The sequence below is a fragment of the Mixophyes fleayi genome, chromosome 12, assembly GCF_038048845.1.
Source record: "Mixophyes fleayi isolate aMixFle1 chromosome 12, aMixFle1.hap1, whole genome shotgun sequence".
Lineage (NCBI taxonomy): Eukaryota > Metazoa > Chordata > Amphibia > Anura > Limnodynastidae > Mixophyes > Mixophyes fleayi.
Window position 1 is genome coordinate 8,315,743 of NC_134413.1, and position 24,555 is coordinate 8,340,297.

General features: G+C 40.5%; 1 protein-coding gene across 3 annotated transcripts in view; it reads left to right on the forward strand.

The window, feature by feature from the left end:
• FERMT2 (FERM domain containing kindlin 2) overlaps nucleotides 1–19,229 on the forward strand; it is a 63,795-nt gene extending 44,566 nt beyond the window's left edge. For 2 of the 3 annotated variants that reach the window (XM_075192217.1, XM_075192218.1), the window contains exons 8-16: nucleotides 2,186–2,320; nucleotides 4,711–4,760; nucleotides 7,657–7,781; nucleotides 9,572–9,678; nucleotides 10,268–10,489; nucleotides 12,345–12,365; nucleotides 14,099–14,223; nucleotides 15,596–15,737; nucleotides 16,683–19,229. In XM_075192217.1, coding sequence (XP_075048318.1) covers nucleotides 2,186–2,320; nucleotides 4,711–4,760; nucleotides 7,657–7,781; nucleotides 9,572–9,678; nucleotides 10,268–10,489; nucleotides 12,345–12,365; nucleotides 14,099–14,223; nucleotides 15,596–15,737; nucleotides 16,683–16,856 — 1,101 coding nt within the window. In that variant the 3' untranslated portion in view covers nucleotides 16,857–19,229. The remainder of the gene's footprint in view (nucleotides 1–2,185; nucleotides 2,321–4,710; nucleotides 4,761–7,656; nucleotides 7,782–9,571; nucleotides 9,679–10,267; nucleotides 10,490–12,344; nucleotides 12,366–14,098; nucleotides 14,224–15,595; nucleotides 15,738–16,682) is intronic. The other variant, XM_075192219.1, reaches the window with a different exon arrangement.
• Nucleotides 19,230–24,555: the final 5,326 nt, after the last annotated feature.

The window sequence follows — 24,555 nt, forward strand, 5'->3', positions numbered from 1 at the left end:
TAAGGGGTACGTAATTGAAAAGGTAGAGAGCCGGGGGGGGGGGTGCTTTTAAGTTACCAGCCGTGTCTCTTGTTCTATGTCTCAGATCTTTTCTTGGCTAATTCACAGGTTATGAATTTAAAGATGTGTTGTGAGATATAAACACTTCTTGCAGACTGAACCCAGCTGCTGATTGGCTTCATGGCACTGGGAGACTGCTATAGGAATTATATCTCCACATCTGGACATGATCATAATACAATTCTATTACACTCTATACAGACATAGGACACTACACCCCCAACATGACCTGACCACTGGACATGATCATAATACAATTCTATTACACTCTATACAGACATAGGACACTACACCCCCAACATGACCTGACCACTGGACATGATCATAATACAATTCTATTACACTATACAGACATAGGACACTACACCCCCAACATGATCTGACCACTCGACATGATCATAATACAATTCTATTACACTCTATACAGACATAGGACACTCACTACACCCCAACATGACCTGACCACTGGACATGATCATAATACAATTCTAATACACTCTATACAGACATAGGACAGAGTAGACCTTCTAACAGTTCTTAATACAACACTTTCTGCAATGGGCGGATGTTCCCGTGAAACGCTGCAAGTTACTCTTGACGTCGCCACCTACCGGCTTCTGGTCAGCAGAGTAGGGACCATGTCTGCACAGGTCTTTTAGGATTACACACCGAGCACCTGCAGAGGATCTGGTGGTGCCTCTGTCTTCAGGGTGGCTGGCAGATCGTCCTTGTGGGGTCTCTAATAACCTGTCGCTGGTGAGAGGTCACATCTCCTGCTAAACATCTGTAACTACTGTTTCTGTAAGAGGAAACGTGATGCTGTCATTGAACACCGTATAGTTTGAATTTGGGATTGAAGGTTAACAATCTAGTGGAACTTATACACCTAATAAAACAAACTTCTTGAAGTTCAAAGTGAATTTCTGAATTTTCTAAAATGTTGTTCAGTCAAGAAACTTTATTTCAATTAATTATAGACCAAAATATACCAAATATACTTGGATAATGTCCATAAAGAATATCTGATTGTACCATTTCAAGAAAGTGTAATTTTGTTATGTGATTTTTTTAATATTTCCAATTTCATCCATTCATTTAACTGAAGTATCTTATGGTAAAGAGGAAACTAAAATCCTAATTACTATAGACCAAAAGACAGTGATTTCTCAATTCATAAGCTCATTGAACCCATGATTTAAATAATAAGGATCCCTCAAGGACTGATTGAATCTGCAATCCGTATGCCAGCTTTATTAGTGGCTTCAATTTGCCTTTGAATTTAGAGATGACCTGGACTCTACCTATACTGTTCATGAATTGTATGTATTGTATCCTGTGTGCTCTTGTAAATCGATATATTCTTTGTGAATCGTTGGTCAGACTGGATCTGTGGGTGTGTTCATCCTGTGGGAATTCCAGTCATTGGGAAACTCCTGGGGGTAAATGTATCAAGCTGAGAGTTTTCCGGCGGGTTTGAAAAACCAATCAAAATCTAGCTATCATTTTATTTAGTACATTCGACAAAATCATAGCTAGAATCTGATTGGTTGCTATAGGCAATATCTCCACTTTTCAAACCAGCCGGCAAACTCTCAGCTTGATACATTTACCCCTTGGTGTTTGTTTGTAGACTGTGTTTAAGCAGTATACATTTTATTTATGCAACCTTAATTTGTGGATAATTTTAATTTCTTTAGCCTAATTTTGTTAGGCCTCTTTTTAAATACAGTGCTCTATAGACACATTTTTGTGGTTGGTGTTTTTTCCACTCCATTATCCCAGCTTAAGCTGCCCACGCACCCTGCAAAATTATGTTATTGAACATGATCAAAATCCATGACTCTGCCAGGAATTAGATGTCTATACTGAGCATCTTGGTCTGGATGTTCAGAACCCGATCAGGGGAAACGATTAGTGGAATTTGTGTGGCCACATTGCTGTCATCCTGTTCTGCTGATTGTGCTGAAAGGCCGGATTGTAACGTTTGCAGCGTAAGGCTTCTGTATCAGAAATACAACTAAGAGCATTTATTTACGATGTACTCGGACAGCCTTTATGTTCTATCTTCTGTATCTTAATGACGAAATATTGACTGCTCTGATATGCATTTTTCTTTTATGTTTAGTACCATATAAACAAGCTGTCAATGATGTCAACGGAGAACCATTATAATAACAGTGACAGAGAAGTTGATGAGGTTGACGCAGCCCTGTCAGATTTGGAGATCACTCTGGAAGGAGGGAAGACGTCAACCGTTCTAGTAAGACCCGTTTTACGCTCTGCATCCTACCGATAATGACACATTGGCCTGCGTGGAAGCTAGCAATGTTGTAGCAGTGACCGAGTTAATTCTCTGCAAAAGCAATCATTGCCACCTTTTATAAGGCGCAGAGCTGGCTAGAGCATGCTGGTTATTGTAGTCCAGTGGCTGGAGAGCCTAAGGCAGGCCTGTCCAACCTGCGGCCCTCCAGGTGTTGTGAAACTACAAGCCCCAGCATGCTTTGCCAGTAGACAGCCTGGAAGGGCATGCTGGGACTTGTAGTTTCACAACACCTGGAGGGCCGCAGGTTGGACAGGCCTGGCCTAAGGTTTTTCTGTTACCTGTATATAGACTTTCCAGGTTCTACAACGGGAGAGTGTCTTTTGTAAATCCGTTTAGTCTACTTTTTTATTTTTCTATTTATTTTTTTGCCATCACTACACTTGGGAACATTTATGATTGACACAATATTAAGAGGCATTCCTGAAAGTTGTTAGCCGCAGATAACGGCCCAAGTGTGTTGTAGTTACATAACAGACGTGAAAAATTCAATTAATTAGTTACTTGAAATGGCAACAAATGGTGTAAATGGTTGAGCAGCAAAATAGCATAACACGCGAAGCGTAAACCCCAGATCATTAACCGCTAATAGCGTTCACTGAGTGAGGTCTAGCGATACAACCCGACACGATACAATGCCATGGTAGGTTTATAGGAGCTTGTAACAATTAAACATTTTTTTTTGTAGGGCTTTGAGTTGAGTGTATTTTGCCATTTACAGACAGAATTTAAAGGCTGACAAAAGCCTGTAATATCTCGTAGGAACCAACTTACTACAGACTAGAGATTTAAATTGATATTTGTCCTGTAACAGTTTCCCAGTGTTCTGTGCTGTAGATTAATAAACATGAAATATTCAGATGGTAGCTACACGTATTCTAAACTTATATATCATATGGCATATTGGGACTTCAGGGAACAACAGTATAACATGCAAAATAAATGTTGAATGCAACAGGTAAGTACTAATGGGCTATGGAATATCCCACATGTGATAAGTTGCATTCAATGGAAAGTGAACATTGTATCTGCTCTTGTGAGTATAGTGATCTTGAAAACAACCTCTAACTTCTATGGTGGTATTTACACAGCCTGGTGGGATCATGGGGTCAGCTTGTTGCTGCTGAATACCCTATAGACAGGCTAAACAGACAAAACTAAAAATATACAATATATTACAATATATACAAATATACAACAATATAAAACTATACATTTTGGGAAGATAAACCTGATTAAGCCAAATGGGCAAAGAATAGAGACAGAAAGCAGAGGAGCCAAACTATCCTCCCAACTTTTACAGAATTGTATCTGGTCTCATCCATATGGGGTCTGGTCTCTGCAGAGGCCAGGTGCGTCTACACCTTATGTGGTTTATATAGCCTCTAACGCACAATTGCTCATTACATTGTGGAAATAATCAACCCCTATCTTGCGGGGATCTTCGTTTTGAGAAAAATAAAATACAATAATGTGGACCTACAAATATAAGAAACAATTTTTTTTTAGTTTGCTCTCTGACCCCCTCGTCCTGGCCCCCTCAGATTCCTCTTATAAGCTGTCCCCTCTCTCTTCCTGTAATGTTCCATTCTCAGGACTCCCAACCCTATAATAACATTTGCACTCCTCTCTTTATTAGAACAGTTGAAGGAAGAGACGGGGGGATATGTGAGGAGTTCTGGGGGTCTTGGGCAAAGGAAAGCTCACTATAAACAGTTTGGAGAGAGAGAGATTGAGTCCTAAAAGAAGAGCTGTACCTTAAATTATTTGTCATAAATCACTATACGGACTGTTAATATTCTGCACCACTTTTTTAAAAAATATTTATTGACATTAAACATACCACAAAATTGTCAATTCATACAATGACAGAGAGCGCCAATTCTAGATTTTTATATGAAGTGGTGTCGCGGCACAATCTCGTTGCTTCTGTAAACTCATTTTTAGATCCTGTGCGTCGGTCTCTGCACTAATCTTATTCATCATAAAGGGATAAGTGAAGCATACAGACGTTAATCACAGCTATAATTGTGTGTTAGGATGCTGGTGGCAGAATTGTCCCTTTAAAACAATAGACTAATGAATGTTAAAGGTTGTGTCTTGTTCTCGTGAAGACAGTGTGTTCTGCCAAGTAATTATTTTAAAGCTGCGATACCTTCCCAAAACTTTCCACCTCACCCCAACGGCCCCGGAGAAGTTGATACTTTCATCCTCTGTATATTATACTGGGACTCACCAGTTGTATCTCTCACATAGACAAAAGACTTATGAGCGGTGGGTAGGAATTGTGACACCACAGTTACTGTATCTAACTCCTTGTTTTGTTCTAGGGTGACATTACTTCCATTCCCGAACTTACAGACAACTTAAAAATCTTCAAGTAAGTACTCGGCTTTCTCATGCTGATTAGTGTCTTGTTTACCTGTACAGACAGCTGGTTTTTTGGCTAAACCATTATGCATAAGAATACAGCGTTGAATAGTTGGGAACCCCAGCTGCTACCTCACATTGTTTGGGTCGTGGGTCAGATGCCGACCAGGGCACTAACTATATCTAGTCTGTATGTTGTCCCCGTGTTTGCGTGGGTTTCCTCCGGGTGCTCCGGTTTCCTCCCACGGTCCAAAAACATACTGGTAGGTTCATTGGCTGCTGACAAAAATGAACCCTAGTGTTAGACAATTTAGACTGTGCGCTCCAATGGGGCAGGGACTGATGTGGGTGACAAATATTCTCTGTACCGCGCCGCGGAATGGGTCTGGTGCTATGTAAATAAAAGATCGTAATAATCTAAAAGGAAAACTTAACTAATCGTAGATAATGTGTTGCCAAAATGTGCAAAACATGAATAATTGGTATTAAATGAAGTCGATTGACTGGTTTAGTTGACAAGAGGGCGGTCTCCACTGTTCTTAGGTGACGAGTATACCATTGATTAATCCTCATTGTTGCGTAATAATACAAAAGCTGGTAGAGTTTTTTTAACCTATCCAGGAATGTTCTTGTATTATCTATTGAATGGTTAGAATGTGGAGAGGACCTTTAGTTGGAAAGTGAAGGTAGCACATGTGCCGGCGGTCTTCCTTCTAGACCACCAGAAATTGGTCCTTTGCCACGTTCTGTTTGTTCTTAGAATAAAATCAGTTGGCCGATTCCATGACCTATCCTTGGCCACCACTGCTATTTGTGTCCCAGCCACCAGAGACTCTTATAGGTCAGGACATTGGAGACCCCGGGGGCACAGAAAACCACAATAGCCGAGCTGTCAAACATGGAGGGTAATACTATCTGCTCATGAAATGTCAAGTACAACGACGCAGTTTCCAAAGACAAAATAAATAGAGCTTGGTTTATTTATAGCACAATATTCAATAACTCCTAATCCAATTGCCGTTTGGAAAGCGCTCAAAACAGCCTGGGTGTAATCTGAACAACGGCTTGATACGGAACACATGCTCGTTAAATCCGAAGGCGGAATCTCCTTCTAATTTAATGCAGAAACACAACAACAGGTCATGTTTACAATCTTCCTTGTATTCATATGTCTGCAGTTAATTTTGCCAATAAAGGCCGTTAAAAAACTAATGAAGTTTTTGTGGGGTAGATGAAAGCAATACACTGTTTGGCTGCAACAGGAATGATTCAAAGTAAATTGTTGTTAACTGCAAAAATAAAATGCCCTTTTGGTTCTGCCATTTGCTGGATTTCAATATATATTTTTACCAGCCCCTTTTAAAGAGTAATTATTGTGACTAAACATCTATCCCTACGGATCTGAAGGCATTAGCTGGCATTATGCTGGGGTGGTAGGGTGGCCTTCAAATCATCTTTCAAATAAAGGAGAGTGGGGTATAAACTACGGCATCTCAATATGGAAGTGTGTGTTGGTGTATATGGGATAGCCTTTTTTTTTTCATATCTCCTATAGTGCACAGAATATCATCATCATCACCATTTATTTATATAGCGTCACTAATTCCGCAGCGCTGTACAGAGAACTCGCTCACATCAGTCCCTGCCCCATTGGAGCTTACAGTCTAAATTCCTTAACACACACACACACAGACTAAGGTCAATTCGTTAGCAGCCAATTAACCTACCAGTATGTTTTTGGAGTGTGGGAGGAAACCGGAGCACCCGGAGGAAACTCACACAAACACGGGGAGAGCATATAAACTCCACACAGAGAAGGCCATGGTCGGGAATTGAACTCATGACCCCAGTGCTGTAAGGCTGAAGTGCTAACCACTGAGCCATCGTGCTGCCCAAATTGCCCAGAATATTGCAACATTACAGCCTTGGTGGCTAGTATGTTAAGTGTCCGTTACATTGTACCACACTACTGTATGTTATATGTATAAATTTTCATATGGCTTTCTGCAATGTATGTATACACAATCACTGCAGGATAATCGCACACTGTATATAATTACTAAGCACGCCGTTGGCTAATCACTCGGCTAATAGAGGAGAACAGATATCCCGCTCGTCACTTTTCTCCAACACATCAGAACACATGGCTTTTATATATTTAAAAAAATAATAAATAATATAATTAGATACTTGTTATACACTGTATACAGTATGTACATAGGTTTATTAGTATACATTTGAAATGTCTGAATGCAGGTTACATTGTTGTATATGTGTGTGATATATGAATTCTCATTACATGTATGTTCAATTATTTTTTCCCTGTGAATACTACTGTAACAGCTGTGTAAATACTGTGTGTATACAGTATCTAATCCTGTGTTACTTCCTCTGCTAAACACACGTTGATACTGTAATTCTCAGTCTCGGGTAGTCTGCTTGGTACATGTTTCAGGGGTACAAACAGGGCACCCTCTGTCCTGTTGGACACATTAGGCAGCTAAACTGGGCTTGTACCAGATGTTCATGAAACGCAGTAAGACTGAACATGTACAGTCATAAATCCGGGGGACACGCATGTTTCATGAAGAAGCAGGTTCCACACATGTGCCCCTAAATTTTCTCACAGTTTTGATGCACTGTTTGTTATAAGCAGGAGTCAATTATTTGTTATCACTACTTGAAATGGAACTCCGGAGGTACCCTTAAAAAATGTTTTCTTTTGTGGCTACAAGGATTACATTAACGTTGGTTCTTTTGCGGTCTTACTGATTCCGTCCCGGCTCATTGATCTATCAGGATGGCCCCAGCGCTCATAGGACAGCCCGCCAACGCGGCTCGGCGTCTAATGTGACTTCCGGCGATAAGCTGTCCTCCTGCTCATTCTGATTTGTTTGACCTTCTAGACCCAAGAAGCTGACTCTGAAAGGCTACAAGCAGTATTGGTGCACGTTCAAAGATACGTCTATTTCCTGTTACAAGAGTAAAGAGGAGGCCAACGGAACGCCCGCCCACCAAATGAACATGAGGGGTAAGCTTAATGGCAAAATTACAGCCTACATTTATGTAACCTTCACAGGTGTTTCACTAGGATCAGAGCACCTTTTTGTTTTCGTTGTCCATCTCCCACGTGCCCGCGTGTCACCGGTTTGGAAGCGGGCAGAGACAGAACAACTTGTGGTCAATGAGATTGGATTGTTCACAGCAGCATAGAGTATTTCAGGAGAAAATGGGAGGAATCTTGTGTGTGTGTGGGGTGGTGACCTTTGTCATGTGACAGTGAGGGTGGGGCTACATGTGACACATGCAGCATCATGGTGTGAAGTGAAGAATTAGAGGCAAGGAGACAGCTGCAGACTGAGAATTAGATAGTAGAAGGAGCAGAGTCCTCAAACAGCACAGAGTACTAATATGAGACTCAAGTCAAGCTACAGCGGGAAGATTGTGGGGTCAAAATTAATGCAACCAACTTGTTTCTAGATGTGGTAATACTTTGCATTGAATTCATTTTATGGTTGACGCCTGGAATCGTAACGTTTTGTGAACAGACAAGAGGGTAAATGTATCAAATATTCTAAAAAGGAAAAGTTGAGGTATTCTCCATAGCAACCAATCAGATTCTAGCTATCATGTATCTAGTACATCTATAGAATGTTGGTTAGAATCTGATTGGTTGCTATGGGCAACACTTCCACTTTTCCTTTTTAGAAAGTTTGATACATTTACCACCAATGTGTTTTAAAGCAAGAAAGTCAGAAGCTGAGAGAGGGGGGCAGCTTGTGAGTTGTACAGACTCCAGCTGTCTGTTTAGCAGAGCAGTAAACACACTGACTGCCAAATGATGTCAGGCCACAGTCACGGCAGATAAAGCCAGGAATACCTTTTTGGGAACACTGACCTACTGCAGGAGCTGGTGACTGAGCCCGAAGGAATGCTTGTTCGTTGTAGTGTAATCGGAGCAAGGCGTCATTACTGGATGTGACCTGTAGTATGATCTCCTGGTACCGGGTTAGAGGTGGCAGTGGTACCAGCGTATGTAGGTCCAACGTCCTATTTTTATACGTAGCTTATTTATATGGTATGACACTATGTAAACTTCCTGAGCTTACAATCCATTTCATCCTTTCCCCTTGGCATTTTGACACCTCCAAAGTGTGTAAAAAAAAAACAACAAATTTAACATTTAAGACAAATTGGTAATGGTTGCCCGTAGAGGTCTAAGGAATTTATACCCTTACATCCACTATGCAAAGCATTTACAGCTAGGGAACTGTTAAAACTACAGAATTAATTACTGTAGCTGTAATTCTATTCAAAATAAACGCCTATGATTATTCTAATGCATTTTAAGTCATAAGTCTGTACCATACTTTTTGCTATGGGTTACAGTACCTTCTGAAATGCCCAAATATTTATTACTATGTAGCCCTGTTATGTATCTAAATTACTGTACTTAAGAATCTACTTTCTTTTCCTTTTTTCTTTTTTTTATTCCTTAGATTCACTATAAATCACTTAGATTGAATCTTTTGTAAGTTCGTTATTTAAGATTTAAAACTAGAACTGTATTTTGGAACCTGGACAAGACACTGAAGAGCTGAGTGTGTCACAATAAGATCATACATCTTAATTCCTTTATTTGCCTCCCACGCATTAGACAACAATGCAGTACAGTATAACATAATGTAAAGCTGAAACATCTGGTAGATTGTCCTACGTGATGCTAAATACTGTTCAGGCTCAGGGATGGAACATGTTGTACTTTGTGAGAATGTGGGGAAATAGAAAGTACTTTGGTTAACAAACGTTCCTGTTTTGCAGGCTGCGAGGTGACCCCGGATGTTAACATATCTGGGCAGAAGTTCATCATTAAGCTCCTCATACCCGTTGCTGAAGGAATGAATGAGATCTGGCTCCGATGTGAAACCGTAAGATTCTACACTGTACACCTTTATAGAAGCTAGGGAAAATCCTGCAACATGAATATTATCAATGTCACTAGCTCCATGGTCAATCATTCCCATAAATATTGGTTCTGCCTCCACGGCTCCTTTTATTGAACACTTACCTGCCACACTATAATCCAGTGGAGGGGAAGGGGGACTGAGACGAGGAGTGGTGCCCTCTAGTGGCCCGGAATCCCTGCTTATAACAACAACACTTGTAAGCCATAAGGTTCGCTGTCCCAGTGTATGGTTGGAGAAAACCAGAGCTCCCAGAGGAAACCCACACAAACACGGGAAGAACATAAAAACTGTGCACTGGTAGAAATTGATAAGACGACCCCTGCAATGCTTACCACTCTGCCACCCCGCTGCCCCAACTATCATCAGGCTTCCAGCAGGGACAAACTGTCATCCCCCTTCCCCCCCAATTTATGAGACACAACTGATGAAAAGATGGTGTAGGTTTTGTTCTAGTGGATCCCCCACTATAAACCAGTATTGTAATGTATGTGAGACATCCATTTCTTATGTACTTCTTACAGTTTATCCATAATGATTTGGAATCTTGCAGGAGAAGCAGTATGCCCACTGGATGGCGGCCTGTAGACTGGCGTCCAAAGGCAAGACCATGGCGGACAGCTCCTACAGCCTAGAGGTCCAGAACATCTTGTCCTTCCTGAAGATGCAGCATTTAAATCCCGACCCCCAGTTTATTCCTGACCACGTCAACTCTGACATTAACCCAGAATGTGTCGTTTCACCCCGATATTTAAAGAAGTACAAGAACAAGCAGGTACTGGAGACCTCTCCGCTTGGTGTAATGGCGTTGATTGAGCACACGGGCCTTATCTCGCTTCTGGCGCAGTACACGGCACCAGGCTCTGTATGTTTTTACCATCTGCTTTTCTAGCTGCGAGCTGCTGTAGTAAAGGGTTAAGAAGGACATTTGCCCACATGCATCCGGCAGAGGACACATGGGACGTTTCTGTCCCACGCAATCTCATGACATGAGGCCGCTGTACGGTGCAGGATGTGCCGTGCCGGGGGAATGTGTGGAATGCAATCTGCATGTTACCAGTGCGAGATGTCAGCTGGCTGCACACTACAAAGAGACTTGTTTGGGGGGTGGAGGGGGGGATATTGGCTTGTTCATTTCTACTTATAATTTATTGTTCTTTCGTTTGGTTCTTATTAGCCAACCGGAAAAGCAAAAACACATTCAGATAGGTTCTCTGACTTGAAACATTTTTAAAAAGTGTGCGGGTGAGGCAGAGTGTTAAAACGAATAAATAAAAAATTGCCCTTCTTCCCTCATACAAACATACTTGGCTTCTTAAAGCTTTTTAGGCTAAATTAGCCCGGTTGCTCTGCCCCCCAGTGTACGGGCTGCAGGAGGGTTTAAAGCCCCTGCATACAGAACACATGGCATAAAACGGTATCTTCTTGTGAACATTGATGTAGAGCAGGGTCCTCCACGCTTGGTGCCTTGTGGTGTAATTGGAAAGATAGCCAGCCGTATCGGCGAGGGTGCACCTGATTGGATAACTGTAATCGGACGTGAAGCTCAGAGACTTTGAGTTACAACATGTGGCTTGGGTCCTCCAGCTACCTGTAGGACTGTACGGTGATGGGGTTCAAGGAAACAATGGTGGTGGTTCTGGGAAGGGGGCGGGCCTATCCTTTATTTATGCTATAATACTTGGGATGATCTAGCAGACTGCAATATTACAGGGCATATTACGGAAGTATGTATCATTATTGATATTTAGGTAAAATGTTTCCTGGTACATCAAATTCTTGTATTGTCAAGGTATGTAATAATTGTTTTTCTCAAACTCAGTCCTCAGTGCCCCCTAACAGTGCAGGTTTTCCAGGTGACCAGTGACATAATTACACCACCTGTGGATCTGTTACAATGTATCAGTCAGTAATGATTACACCTGTGCTCCAGCAGGGAGATCTGGAAAACCTGCACTGTTGGGGCTCTCTGGGTTCTGTATTTGTGAAACACTGGTCTGTAGAATGAGGGATAAGCTCTGTTGGTCAGAAAGGGAAGTCTTTTTTTCTACTACCTTGCAACCCAAACAAGGGGATGTGATATCCCCCCCCCCTTTAAATGCATATGAATGCGTATTATCAATGGGACAAAACTAGGTAAACAAGTTACCGAAAGTTTTTTGTTTTTTTGAATAACCATAGTCTTTCAGAACTCCACATGTTAGATGTACAGAGCAGGAATAAGTTGTGTAGGGATATTTTATTTTAAAGGTGTGTGCGGTGAAATGGACTAATATGGGATTTATATGTGAGGAAGTTTGTGCTTTGTTTTAATATTATAATGTATCGATTCACACAGCACATATTATACCCGCATCCTCCACCACTTCAGTATCGACCTCTCACTACTACTGTACAGTATTCACCTCTTGCTTTGCTTGCATTCAACTTTGCTTACTTTTTTTTCTCTCTAAGGTAATTTGCATGTTTTGACTGGACTTTTTCTCAGAAGAATTGCAGATCTTTTTTCCTTTTTGCTTGTTTTACCATAAATCTCATTTGCTTTTTTTGTTTTATTCCCATATCTCCACCTTCCCTTTTTTTTTATATTTTGTATCCTTCCTTCCATTTCTCGGCACTGCCGTCTGCAGCCAGGCTATGTAAGAGACTTGGTAAGTTGCAAGCTTCAGTGTTCTATTCCTAGTTTCAGATTTGCTGTTGTATCCTAAGATTGCTGTAATACTATCTTTCCCTCCTAATATTTTATATTTGGGGAAAAACAAATTGAATCCTTTTTCTTTTATGTGGAGTGAAACTTACAAATTCAGCCCTGTAAATATAACCTAAAGGTAATGTAATACAAAATGAGGAAGTCTAAAACCTAAATCATGCTGCGTTGATAGGCAGGGTGGCAGAAGCTGTAGTGAGGGTGAGAGAGAGGAACAACTGGAACGATAAACTATGTCCTAGCTAAGGTGTCAAATATTCAGATTATTGTGTAGTCACGTGTCTTGAAAAAATAGAAAATGTTTGTTCGGTTTGTGCTGTTAAATCAGCAGCTAATCCAATTCCACACCAAGTAAGAGGCTTACTCTTGACGGCTGAGCACTATGGCAGTTGTAGATCAATGAGATTTGGCATGCCAAAGGCTGCCCATCCCGATCGAGAGTCTGGTATTTCAGTTGACTGCTGACTTGTCCACGTGCCAACCAGTTATTTTTGGAATGCATGTCATCTGCTAGCAGAAGGAAGGATGCAACGAGCCGCTTGTGTGATTGGAATTTACTTTTATTACCATGTTTAGTTGAACGCTGTACTGGCGTTTTGTACTGTGGTGTTCAGGGAGGTTGGCGGAGCCCACGGCATAATTTGAGAATATGAACGACACGAAGGCTTGCTTAATAAACATGGCTTAATAGGTTGCATCTCATAGCAACCAAATTATATTTTGTCTATCCTCAGTGTATTGTAGATTTTGTACTTGTATTGCCCCAGACATTTGGCACATGTTAAATATGTTCGTCTTCCTAACTGGCACTGCCCAATTTGACTGCGTGTGATAAAGTTGTTTCTTTAAAGCTAGCTGATCCTAATTTAAAGTACATTTTTCATTGTTAATTTTACGGGGGGGGAGATTCAGTTGGCCGCCTGGTGAGACTCCAAAACAAGTCTGTAGACTGAGACTCATCACATCTGAATTTTTACGAACATCTTTGCTCATTTTCTCTCGCGTCCCATAGGGATGTGTTGGGAAAATTAGCGGAGATTCTGTAGCGTTTTGGCTGGCAATATGCGCAGTCAGACATTCAGGCGATGTCCCAGCGGCACCTTGAGGCCAATTGAGTTACCCCATAAAGGTTTATTTATTTTTTTATACAAGGAAACTGGGGAAAAGGCCACCCCGGGGATATCTAAGTAGGAGCTTTTATATTACCACTAATGTATTTTCAGTGCATGCTTTTATACAGTTCATCGCTGCATGGAACTTCCAACTATGTTGCGATTCCATTGTCGTCCTCCTTTATTCTGCAGATCTACTGCGTCAGCCAGGCCCAGCACTCAGTGTGTTTGTGGATTTTCACTTCATTGTGTCTCCCCTTACGGCACAATGTGCATCTCTCTATTCCCAGCACCACATACTTATAATGTCTTTTAAATATATTAATATTTAAGTATTGCTGCCCTTATTGAGACCATAACTAAACATTTAGTATGTGCACGTAATATATTAATGTGCTAGAAGGAATCCATGATGTGTAAAGTCAGAAGATTATCTGGACGCCACAGGGCTGGGCCGGTGTGGTCATTGTCACCCTAATAAATCTGTTCTTGTAGTGAAAGCGTGGTTCAGTTACACGTGGACTTTCATTCTTCTAGACCTGACCTGTCTTCCATTCTTCTTCAGATTACAGCCCGGATCCTGGAAGCGCATCAGAACGTCGCTCAGATGAGTCTAATAGAGGCTAAGATGAGGTTCATCCAGGCCTGGCAGTCGCTGCCAGAATTTGGCATCACCCATTTTGTCGCCAGGTTAGTTTGTTTTACGTTACACAGATGCTCTCGTATTGTTGGGCTTTTGTCTAGGATCTTGCTGCCCTGTTGTATTCAGTCTTCATCTCCTGCTCATCTTTTACATGCCCAGTGTATTGGCCAATCGGAACATTGGAATGATCACATAATGGCTAATCACATGAGCAGACCGGTCACAGCAGCACAAAGCGTTTCAGAATACTTGCTATCAAGAGGACACAGTAGAGGGGCTTGCGTGGCTTCAGGGCTAGTTAATAGTCTATATTGCAAGAATCACTGTCATTATATGGGAAGTTTACATGTATTTGTGAATGTTACCAGATGCCTCTTCAGAGTCTTATCAACTCTTTTGGATTTAAGGGCCCTTTTAAATTAACACCACATTTAAACCTACACTGTTTTATTTATATATATATATATATATATATATATATATATATATATATATTGGTGTCCACATGGAGCTTTCGTGGTTTTTAAAAGAAGGATTAGCAGCTGTAATATTTGCTATTAATTTTTGGGGAGTTTGCTCTGCAATGATTTCTATCTGACATTAATTTTGAACATGCCCAGCGGTCATCGGTTCTGAATTTATACATGCATAGACACATGAGGCGATGAACGGATATTGGTAGGACAGAACTAACCGTTTTTAATCTATTTTGGATCTGACTTGGTCTGTATATGTAAAGAAGTGGAAGTTGCGCAATCAATTTATAGGCTACAGCAGGTGCTTGAAAGGGAGGGGTTATCCTGAAAGGAACAAACACACAGAGAGATCCCCTAGTACACTGCTATAGCCAGCAACAGATCTGCCATTTCTACTGTAGATAAAAACGCAAAAGTCTTATTTGCACACATTTGCAAATGTATGTTAAAGCCACCTGCCACTCCACGATGCTTTTGCTAATAGGATGGTCCTAACTCTAAACAATGAGTCCCATATAGTTGGGCCATACATATGTGTTTTTAAATTGAGAGCTAACTTACCAAAGAGGTACCCCAGAAGCCACCAAATGGCAATCCAATGTCAGCACTCCCCCTCAGCTACTGACACCAACATGCCTCTCAGACAAATAAAGAAGTGGAAGTTGTTCAAATCAATTTATAGGCTACAGCAGGTGCTTGGTCTGTATACGACTAACCACCAATTGTTGGTGGCAGTTTAGGCGATAATAGAACGGCCACTTGTGCAAGGAATTGTTCTGCCTCACATCTGTTATGATATTCGGATCTATACAAGAGGCCGCCCTGGAACCTTTCATTATTGGGTATAGGGGACTGAAGGTCAGACCGCTTCCTCCTCATCCATCTAGTCCAGTTTGGCTGCAGTTGTACTTATACACAAGTCATTGTATGTACTTATGTGCAGGTTCCAAGGTGGGAAGAAGGAGGACCTGATTGGCATCGCGTACAACCGCCTCATCAGGATGGACGCAAACACTGGCGACGCGATTAAGACATGGCGGTTCAGCAACATGAAGCAGTGGAATGTCAACTGGGAAATCAAAATGGTGAGACTTATGTACCTCCGATGAGATCTAGCGTAGACCAGTGGGTCCATTTGCTGGAAAAAGCTGGTAAAGTAAGATTGTTTTCTTATGACCTTGGTATAGTAGCTAGGAGACATACTAGTCCCTATTGAATTGATTTAGCCTCATGATTATTTCCAACTCCTCAAAAATTGTCTGTCTCCTTTGTTGGCAGGGGTACGTACTTTACCTTGTCCATAGACGCCCTGCAGACAGGGCATGTTTTCTACATATCCATCAGGACTGTCTCTAAAAGATCCACATGTACCACTGATTATTTCAGCTGTGGTTCTGCAGAGAGATCCGGGAAGCATTGAGCAGCGGGTTTAGAAACCATTGAATTCATTATCTTGACTTTTATCTCCGGTTTCATTCCAAAGACATGGCCCGTCTATGAATTTACTGGGAGCTAGTGTCGCCAATGAGTCCATCGGTGCATGACGTCTGTCCTTAAAATGCATCGGTCATCTACAAGTGTGGGTTGAGCATGCAGCCAATCCGTTCAGTAGGAACCAGTGATCTCACTTGAAGCTGCCTCCACCAAGAGTAGGTGACCGGTACATGTTAAATAGGAAGGAAATAGATGTCCAAAGTGTATCCGGGTTAAAAATGGTGCTTTTTAAGCCCAGTTTGGATGCTGATTTGGACCAAATACCCTCTTAGAACATCAGTCTCAACCAAAACCAGAACAGACGGTGACGAGACAAGTTCTGTACAGAAATGTTAGGCCTATAAGGACCTTGTGTTAACTTGTTTCGCAGTAACGTATATCTTCCTGGTTGTTGGGCAGTTTATTGTGTGTGCTCTGTAGGATGCTGGGGGTAAAGATCTTCCTTTCCTTTTTAAATAAAAGTGTTTTCTTGTGGAGATCCCCAGGAAATCGGGCAAACAGACAATAATAATTCCGATGTTTTGTCTGTCCTACAGGTAACTGTGGAGTTTGCAGATGAAATGAGACTTTCCTTCATATGCGCAGAAGTGGACTGCAAAGTAGTTCATGAGTTTATCGGCGGATATATTTTCCTGTCCACGCGGGCCAAGGACCAGAACGAAAGTCTCGATGAAGAGATGTTCTTCAAACTCACCAGCGGATGGGTGTGAGACCCGTAACACAGCCACCTTCCTCCTCCTCCCCCCATTTGCCAGAGCTGTTTTATTTTTTATTATTTCCCCACTCCCCCCAAGTATGCTGCTTAAGGAATAACATTAAATAAACGTTAGCTTGAAATGTATCCACTCTATGAAAGTTTTGCATTTAACGAGCTGTGTGCACTAACGAAGCACTTCTGTCCTCTACTCCAATGATCTGTAGCAAGTTCTGCCTGCTGTCAAAAAAAAATATGGCAGAAATATCAGGATTTTTAACCATTCGTGTTAACGCCAGTGGTTTTGAGATGCGGGATACCCCCTTTTTAGCAGCAAAGGGGGAACTAATCATGAACTAAGCTAAGGAAATGTGCAAGAATTTATTGCTATTAACTACGTGACTACACAGGGCTTAAATTTATTAAAACAATCAGGTGTATTGCATGTATTTTTTTTGTTTTCATATTTTTGGTTCGTAAAAAGTTAAACTTGTGGGTTTTTAAACGTCTTTCCTTTTAGACAAGTTTTTTTTTAAGCTTGTGACGTTGACAGGTCAACCTTGAAATCCTTATGCTATCTTGAGAACAGTATTCTTCAAGGAAGTCCGAAGTGTAGAGTACCCATCGCTTACAATGAGTCATGGTAGCGGCTATTTTGTGTCCTGAACGGATATTCATCATTGATCTGTTTGCCCTGAACTAAAATATCTTGGGTCTACTAAATCAATAGGCTACTTGAGAATATTGGTTCAGTCTAGTGAAGTTTCGTCAACTTTGATTCACCCCCCAAAAAATGGCTGCCTCCAGTCTGTAGACAATGGGTACACTTTAAAGTATACTATCCATTTCATACCCCCCAACACACATATACCCTTTTCGCTCTATTACTGTCTACACCATATAGTATTAAACAAAATGTAGTGTTCACCAGCGTACTTGCGTCAGATATGCAATGTTTCATGACAATATGAAGTAAAGGTTTAATGAAGTATACATTTTTGTGTAACTTATGTAAAAAAAACACAAATTTTATAAAATTGTACAGTGTTTTTGTTATTTCTTTTTTCGTTTTGTGTTTAACTACTCACTGTTTGGCTTTAGAAATAGTGTATCTGCATTTTTAAAAAAAATGCCTTTTAAGAATGTATTCCTTATTTTTTATTTGTGTATTAAACAAAAAAAAAGACAGATTTCACTACAATATAACGTTCTCGTTTCACGGAACTTTAATATCCCGGCAGGTAGGTCAGGAGGGAAAAAAGGGTTTGGTGCTAGGGTGACATAACTGCGTCATTTAGCGGGGTAAATTGAAAAGCTAAACCTAAGATACAAGTTGATTTATATAAATATTTGTAACATTCACTAATATATGTATTTGTAATGTTTGGTTTAAAAAGCAAAAAAAAGTCCTGTTACAGCAATAGCAATCAATGAGTTTTATTTTGCAAACTTGTACTAGAAACATGACACAATTTTGCATCTTTGCACCAATTTTCCTAAATGCCCCCTATAATGTTTCAGAAACTTGTCGAAACTTAACATGCATGCACCAGTGCTCAGGAATCGGGTGCTGTAACACTAGCAAAGCTGCAGACAGTGGATGCAATGGCCCGCAGTCTGCTACGTAGAACATGGACTTTAATATTTTAATTTTAGTCAGAGAATGGGGGTTTGTGTACCTATATCTGTGACTGTTACATGCTCGTTCGTACTACATCAATATGTACTTTAGGTTCAGTGATTCTGGGAATGAACAATTGCTGAAATAGAACAACTTAATCCCCCCCCCCATCTAACGATCTCTATAGTTGGCCGGTAATCATGGAAACTGCAATTTGGAAAATGAGTCTAAGCTACAGAACTTTCCTTGGTTGACAGAGGAAAGTGCAATCAAACACTAACCCTATCTCTTCGTACAGACTGTTTGTGCGCCCGCGTTAGATGACGTTCTAATGTAAACCCCAGCAAACTGAATAGTTTAGACTCTTTAAAAGAAACTCAATTCAGAGTACAGTTTGAGTGCACATGATCGAATTATTAAACTACTTTTCCAGATTTGAATGGAACAGGTGTTTTTCAATCTTTGGGAAGATAATTGTGTGCGCACCACACACTTCCTGAGCAAAGGTCATTTCATATCATGTGCTTTCTTGTGAGGACACATATTTTATCAGATATTTCCTTTATAATCATGCGTCCTGGAAAGCTCCAGATATGTCCTCCGGGCAGCGCAGGTTTGTAATGTGCATTATTATTGCCATTTTTTTCAGTGCAAAGGGCTGCATGAGACACCTCAACCGTACTACGTAGGTTAAAGTATTGTTATGCTATGTTATGATTTAAAACTATGTATAAATGCTTTTTATTTTAAATAAAAGATAACATTTTATTTATGTTGTGTGCCATTTTTTTTTCCCCATTCATAATTTGATAAAAAAAAATAGAATATGGACAACAAGAGTTGGGTTTTCATCCTACTTATTGATAAATATTTAGATTTGTCCATCGTCCCTTTCTAGATAGTTACATACTTGTATGATCGGTCTTATAAGTGACCCTATATGTATATTGAAATACAGTCCAGGCTAGAGGACTGTAGAGTACACAAGGAAGTTTAATTTTCTTTAAACTGTTACAAGAAAATTTTATGTTGACCTGGTGTGTTTTATACTGAGGATTTGATTTAAGTGTATTAAGAACAGGAAGAGGCTTTCCTAATCCATCTCCCAAAAGTTAGTGACCGATATATGAACTTGCTTTGCAGGTCCTCTCGTTAAGTACCGACTTTGCTGGTGTTCCACAAGCAAGAGCTGGTGACTGGTGCCCTTGCATTCAAATCTCGTTCACTATACTAAGTTTGGAATCTAAAATGCGATTTACATTAATGAGTTTTAGTTACAGCATTTGACAAGTAAGGTTGAGGTCCATCCACTGAAATTCCCTTACCTAGTCCTGTACTTTGTGCAAACTTGACTTTAAATATTTCCCCTTTTTTTTTTTTTAAACCTTGCGCTTGTCCCTTGTTGTAGATTGCGATCGATACGGAAGGCAGAGTAGTTTTTGAACAAAAAAATGAATGTTCGTTCATAGGTGGAATGAACGGTCGTTCACAGCTTAATTTTAATAGAACTGGTAGAGATTACAAATCATGAACATGTTTAATGGCGATCAGCTTGCATTGGTATATAAGAAATACAGGTATATGCGGAACACAAGTATGTTATGCAGAATATATGGGATTTTTTTTTTTGTTTTAATACATTTTTAAAGGTTTTTTTCTGGAATTTAGACCACGGTCTACAATATACTAAATTACATTTTTAAAAAAAGAAAAATGAGCCCTCTTTCTCCTCTCAGTTAAAATATTTAGGGGTGCTCCTAAAAGGGGGGAATTTGTGGAAACTATTTCGCAGGTGACTGAAGAAGGGTGGTACATCCAGTCGGATGTTTACTTTCATTTTCTGATCTGCGCTAGAAAAACAACCTTTAACTGTAGAACCGTATTCATTAATGTAACATACGTAGGTGTTTGTTATACTGCACCCTGTTTGTACTTGTTGGTGGCTTGTGAAATTTTTAGCAGTTTAGGGTCTTCTGATGACTTGTCTAGAGATGTTTGTGAGATGCTTTCTTCTCATTGGAAGCAATTGGACATGCACCTGAATATACGAATCGTAAGTGCCGTATGTATGTAATATCTGTGTTGTAAATAACGTATTCCTACTCCTATTAACCATTGAGAAAAATGTTGAATTATCCAATATGCTAATTGCATTGTCCTATATATTTAATAGGATGAAAATTTTGTAAGTACTGGTGTTTGGTGATTGGCAAATTATAACTTTTATTGACTTTGCAACTGAATCCCTGTCTATAGCAGTCTGGTTGCCATAAATAGACCCAACCTCTGCTCGTATAATAATAATATGCAACATTGCTTCTTCCAAGTATCATTGCCATTGATTTGCTTTGGAGCACCGGACAGCGGAGAAATGGAGCATACATAAAACGGAGACAAGGTAGACAAAATCAAAACCGCTCGTGAGACCTTACAATGTAGTGAGGAGGGGGAGGGAAAGCTGAGACAAACGGGGCGAGTGAAGATTGTGAGAGCAGAGTGGGTATACTAGGGTACAAGTAATTAAGGTGAACTTCAGAGTGCTTTAGGGAGAGGCAGATAGGGAATTTCCTAGGTGGGTATTCTCAGTGGAGAAAACTTGTAGGCAGGAATGAGAGGTGGTTATGAGAGAGGAGGTGAGGCGCAGATTATGGTGTGTTGGTGGTGTGGGATTTGTAGAGGAGAGTGATGAATTTGAATTGGATTCTGGAAGATATGAGGAGCCAGTGTAGGGATTTGTGGAATGGGGAGAGCGGAAGATCCATATCGCTGCGGCGTTGAGGACGGATTGAGGTGGTTATGGATGGGTAACCGGAGGTTGAGGGCAATTGATGACAAAAGTTTTTTTTCTTTGCATTTTTGGTAAGAAAAGGGTGTATTCTATCAAGATTTAAAATGTAATTGTGGTGTTAAAGGTAAGTTGGTAGTCATCAAATTCTTAATGATCCTAAAACCAGTAGTCTCATCCACCATGGGATGCGCAGGTGAAATTTGGCGTTTTACACATAACCAAGAAGGCAAATCATCACAATAAAATAAATGAATGAAGTGTTGCAGTGATTGGGGTGGTTTTTTTGTGTTTTTTTTCTAGAAGAAAATATTTAGGAGGAATGAAAAGTTTTATATTTACTACTCATCACTTGCATTAATATGCAAATTAACAAGGCAACTCACCTTTGCAAATGTAATACAATTTTGAATAGCGTATTCTAAGAAAACAATGCAGACCCTGTTCATTTTAGGTATATCTGAAATCATGTATTTGTTGTGCTACGTATGAAAGTAGAGCAATTGGTACAATAGAGCAATGTAAACATGCTTGGGATAAACAGGATATCCTTCCAGAGAATGAGCGATCAGAGGGTTTGAGGTTACCATAGGTTTTAAAAATGGGCAGACTAGATGGGCCAAGTGGATCTTATCTTATTCTATGTTTCTGTGTGGCTATATGTCTCTAACTTGTAATTGCATTATAATTTATATTATTCCCTAAATATATATACATTAGGTTGTGTCCCATGATCAGGGCCCTCCCTACCCTTTTCACGTCTACATTTATTTTGTCTTTTATGACACCCTTTGTTTTTTTTTTTTCCCCCTCTGTTGTGCTTTACAGGTCAAAGACGATGAATAATCTACATACTTCTCCTGTACCCGTTGGCAAGTTGGAATAATACAAGGTTGAAACAAATCTTGATGCTAAAACTGGAATAATTTGTACTCAACACAAAGTACATTTCTAAATACCATTTTACCAGACGATATTGAAGCTGCCCACTAATTGGCGGGCTGTGACAAAAATAAATATAAAAAAAAAAAAAATCAGTACGGTGAGTCATTAAATTACACGAAGCTTCCAGGCTGTAAATTCTTTCCATTTTCAAGTCATCATTTTACTGGCTTTCTCCTATGGCAAAAATTGTTAGGGTTTTTTTTTTTTTAGTCTCTTATATGTAAAGTAGGTTTGAGTCCCTTTTGTGCTCACTCACATACATTTCTTGCTGCCACATTCTAGCAATCCTTAGCACAGAGGATCATGTCTGCTCCGAGACCTCAGTGTATGCCGGCAGCGTTGGAGCTGTTCCAGGGACTTTTCATAAAGCTGCTAATTCAAGTCCCTCTTACTAACACTTTGCGGTATCTGTGGCTCTATTTGTGTCAATAGATACGGAGGAGCAAGCCTAGGAGGGGGTAAATGCAGAATTTCTAGACGGTGGTCTCTAAATGTACAATTTTGGAACAAAGCAGAAAAAAATAATTCTGCAACACCTTTTTTTGGTGATGATTCAATTCAGTTCTTGTACTCCAATACTCTTATGTGACTGAGCCATAAACCATCTGCAGTAATCATACATAGCATCACTGCACTAACCATTCACAATATCCACTCTGCATGTCTGAGATGGGAAGTACAGTTGGTGGCTCATCAACGTCATTTATTTATATTGCGCCACTAATTACGCAGCGCTGTACAGAGAACTCACTCACATCAGTCCCTGCACCGTTGGAGCTTACAGTCTAAATTTCCTAACACACACACACAGACACACAGATTAGGGTCAAGTTGTTAGCGGCCAATTAACCTACCAGTATGTTTTTAGAGTGTGGGAAGAAACCAGAGCACCTGGAGGAAACCCATGCAAACACGGGGAGAACATACAAACTCCACACAGATGAGGTCATGGTCGGGAATTGAACTCATAACCCCAGTGCTGTGAGGCAGAAGTGCTAACCACTGAGCCACCACTTCTGCCTCACAGCGCTGAGGTAAGTCATGGGTTTGATTCCCGACCATGGCCTTATCTGTGTGGAGTTTATATGTTCTCCCCGTGTTTGTATGGGTTTTCTCTGTGTGCTCTGGTTTCCTCCCACACTCCAGAAACATACTAGTAGCAGCCAATTAACCTATCAAATTGACCCTATTCTCTGTGTGTGTGTGTGTGTGTGTGTGTGTGTGTGTGTGTGTGTGTGTGTGTGTGTGTGTGTGTATTAGGGAATTTAGACTGTAAGCTCCAATGGGGCAGGAACTGATGTGAGTTCTCTGTACAGCGCTGCATCATGAAACGTGATATATTTAGGATTACTTTTACTTTAAATGTCATTTTATTTATAAAGAACTGTATTTGTGTTTGAACGTATTTAAAATCATACTTATACTGGCCATTGTTAGCTGTACTCTGTGTACAACAAGGACAATATCCCTGACCCCTGTTTTCCATGAAGTTCCGCCAGCCGCAGCAGCTGGGGAGCGAGAGGTCGCCCATCCCCAGACTTTCATAGTGATGGAAGTTACTTAGATGTGTTGGTCTCTGTGTGCATGGGAATGTTTATCCAAAACTATAGCAAATATTTATATTTATGTCTCTTCCATTGTTTTTTTTTCCTGGGAAAGAATTCTAATCCTGGTCTATTAGATGGGTTGGTTTTTTTTGCCTCACAGGGTGGGGGTCATGAGTTCGATTCCCGACCATGGCCCTATCTGTGTGGAGTTTGTATGTTCTTCCCGTGTTTGTGTGGGTTTCTTCCGGGTGCTTCGGTTTTCTCCCACACTCCAAAAACATACTGGTAGGTTAATTGGCTGCTGCCAAAATTAACCCTTGTCTGTGGGGTTGTGGTAGGAAATTTAGACTGTAAGCTCCAATGGGGCAGGGACTGATGTGAATAACATTCTCTGTACAGCGCTGCGAAATTAGTGGCGCTATATAAATTGATGATGATGATTTGCTCCTATTACATGGTTCTAGGCATTTAATAACAATAGCGCCATCTAGGGATGGATTTAGCATTATATACAGTAATTTATTGGTGGCAGAAGCGGAGAGACAGTCATTTTCCTACATGGAGCTCAAGACTACGGGGTTTTTTCCCCCCTGTTTCATCCACGGAGAAAGAGACACAAACAACGTGTGTTTATCTGTAGAGGGCATAGTGCTGTTATATGTCAATAATTGAATTTCTTTTTAAATAAGTTTATTTAATAATTGAGCAAAATGGGTATCTGACCAGGGCATATAAACACCATCAGACTTTCTTAGTAATGAGGCCTAGGGGTAAATTTATCAAGCTGCGAGTTTCCGGTCGGTTTGAAAAGTGGAGA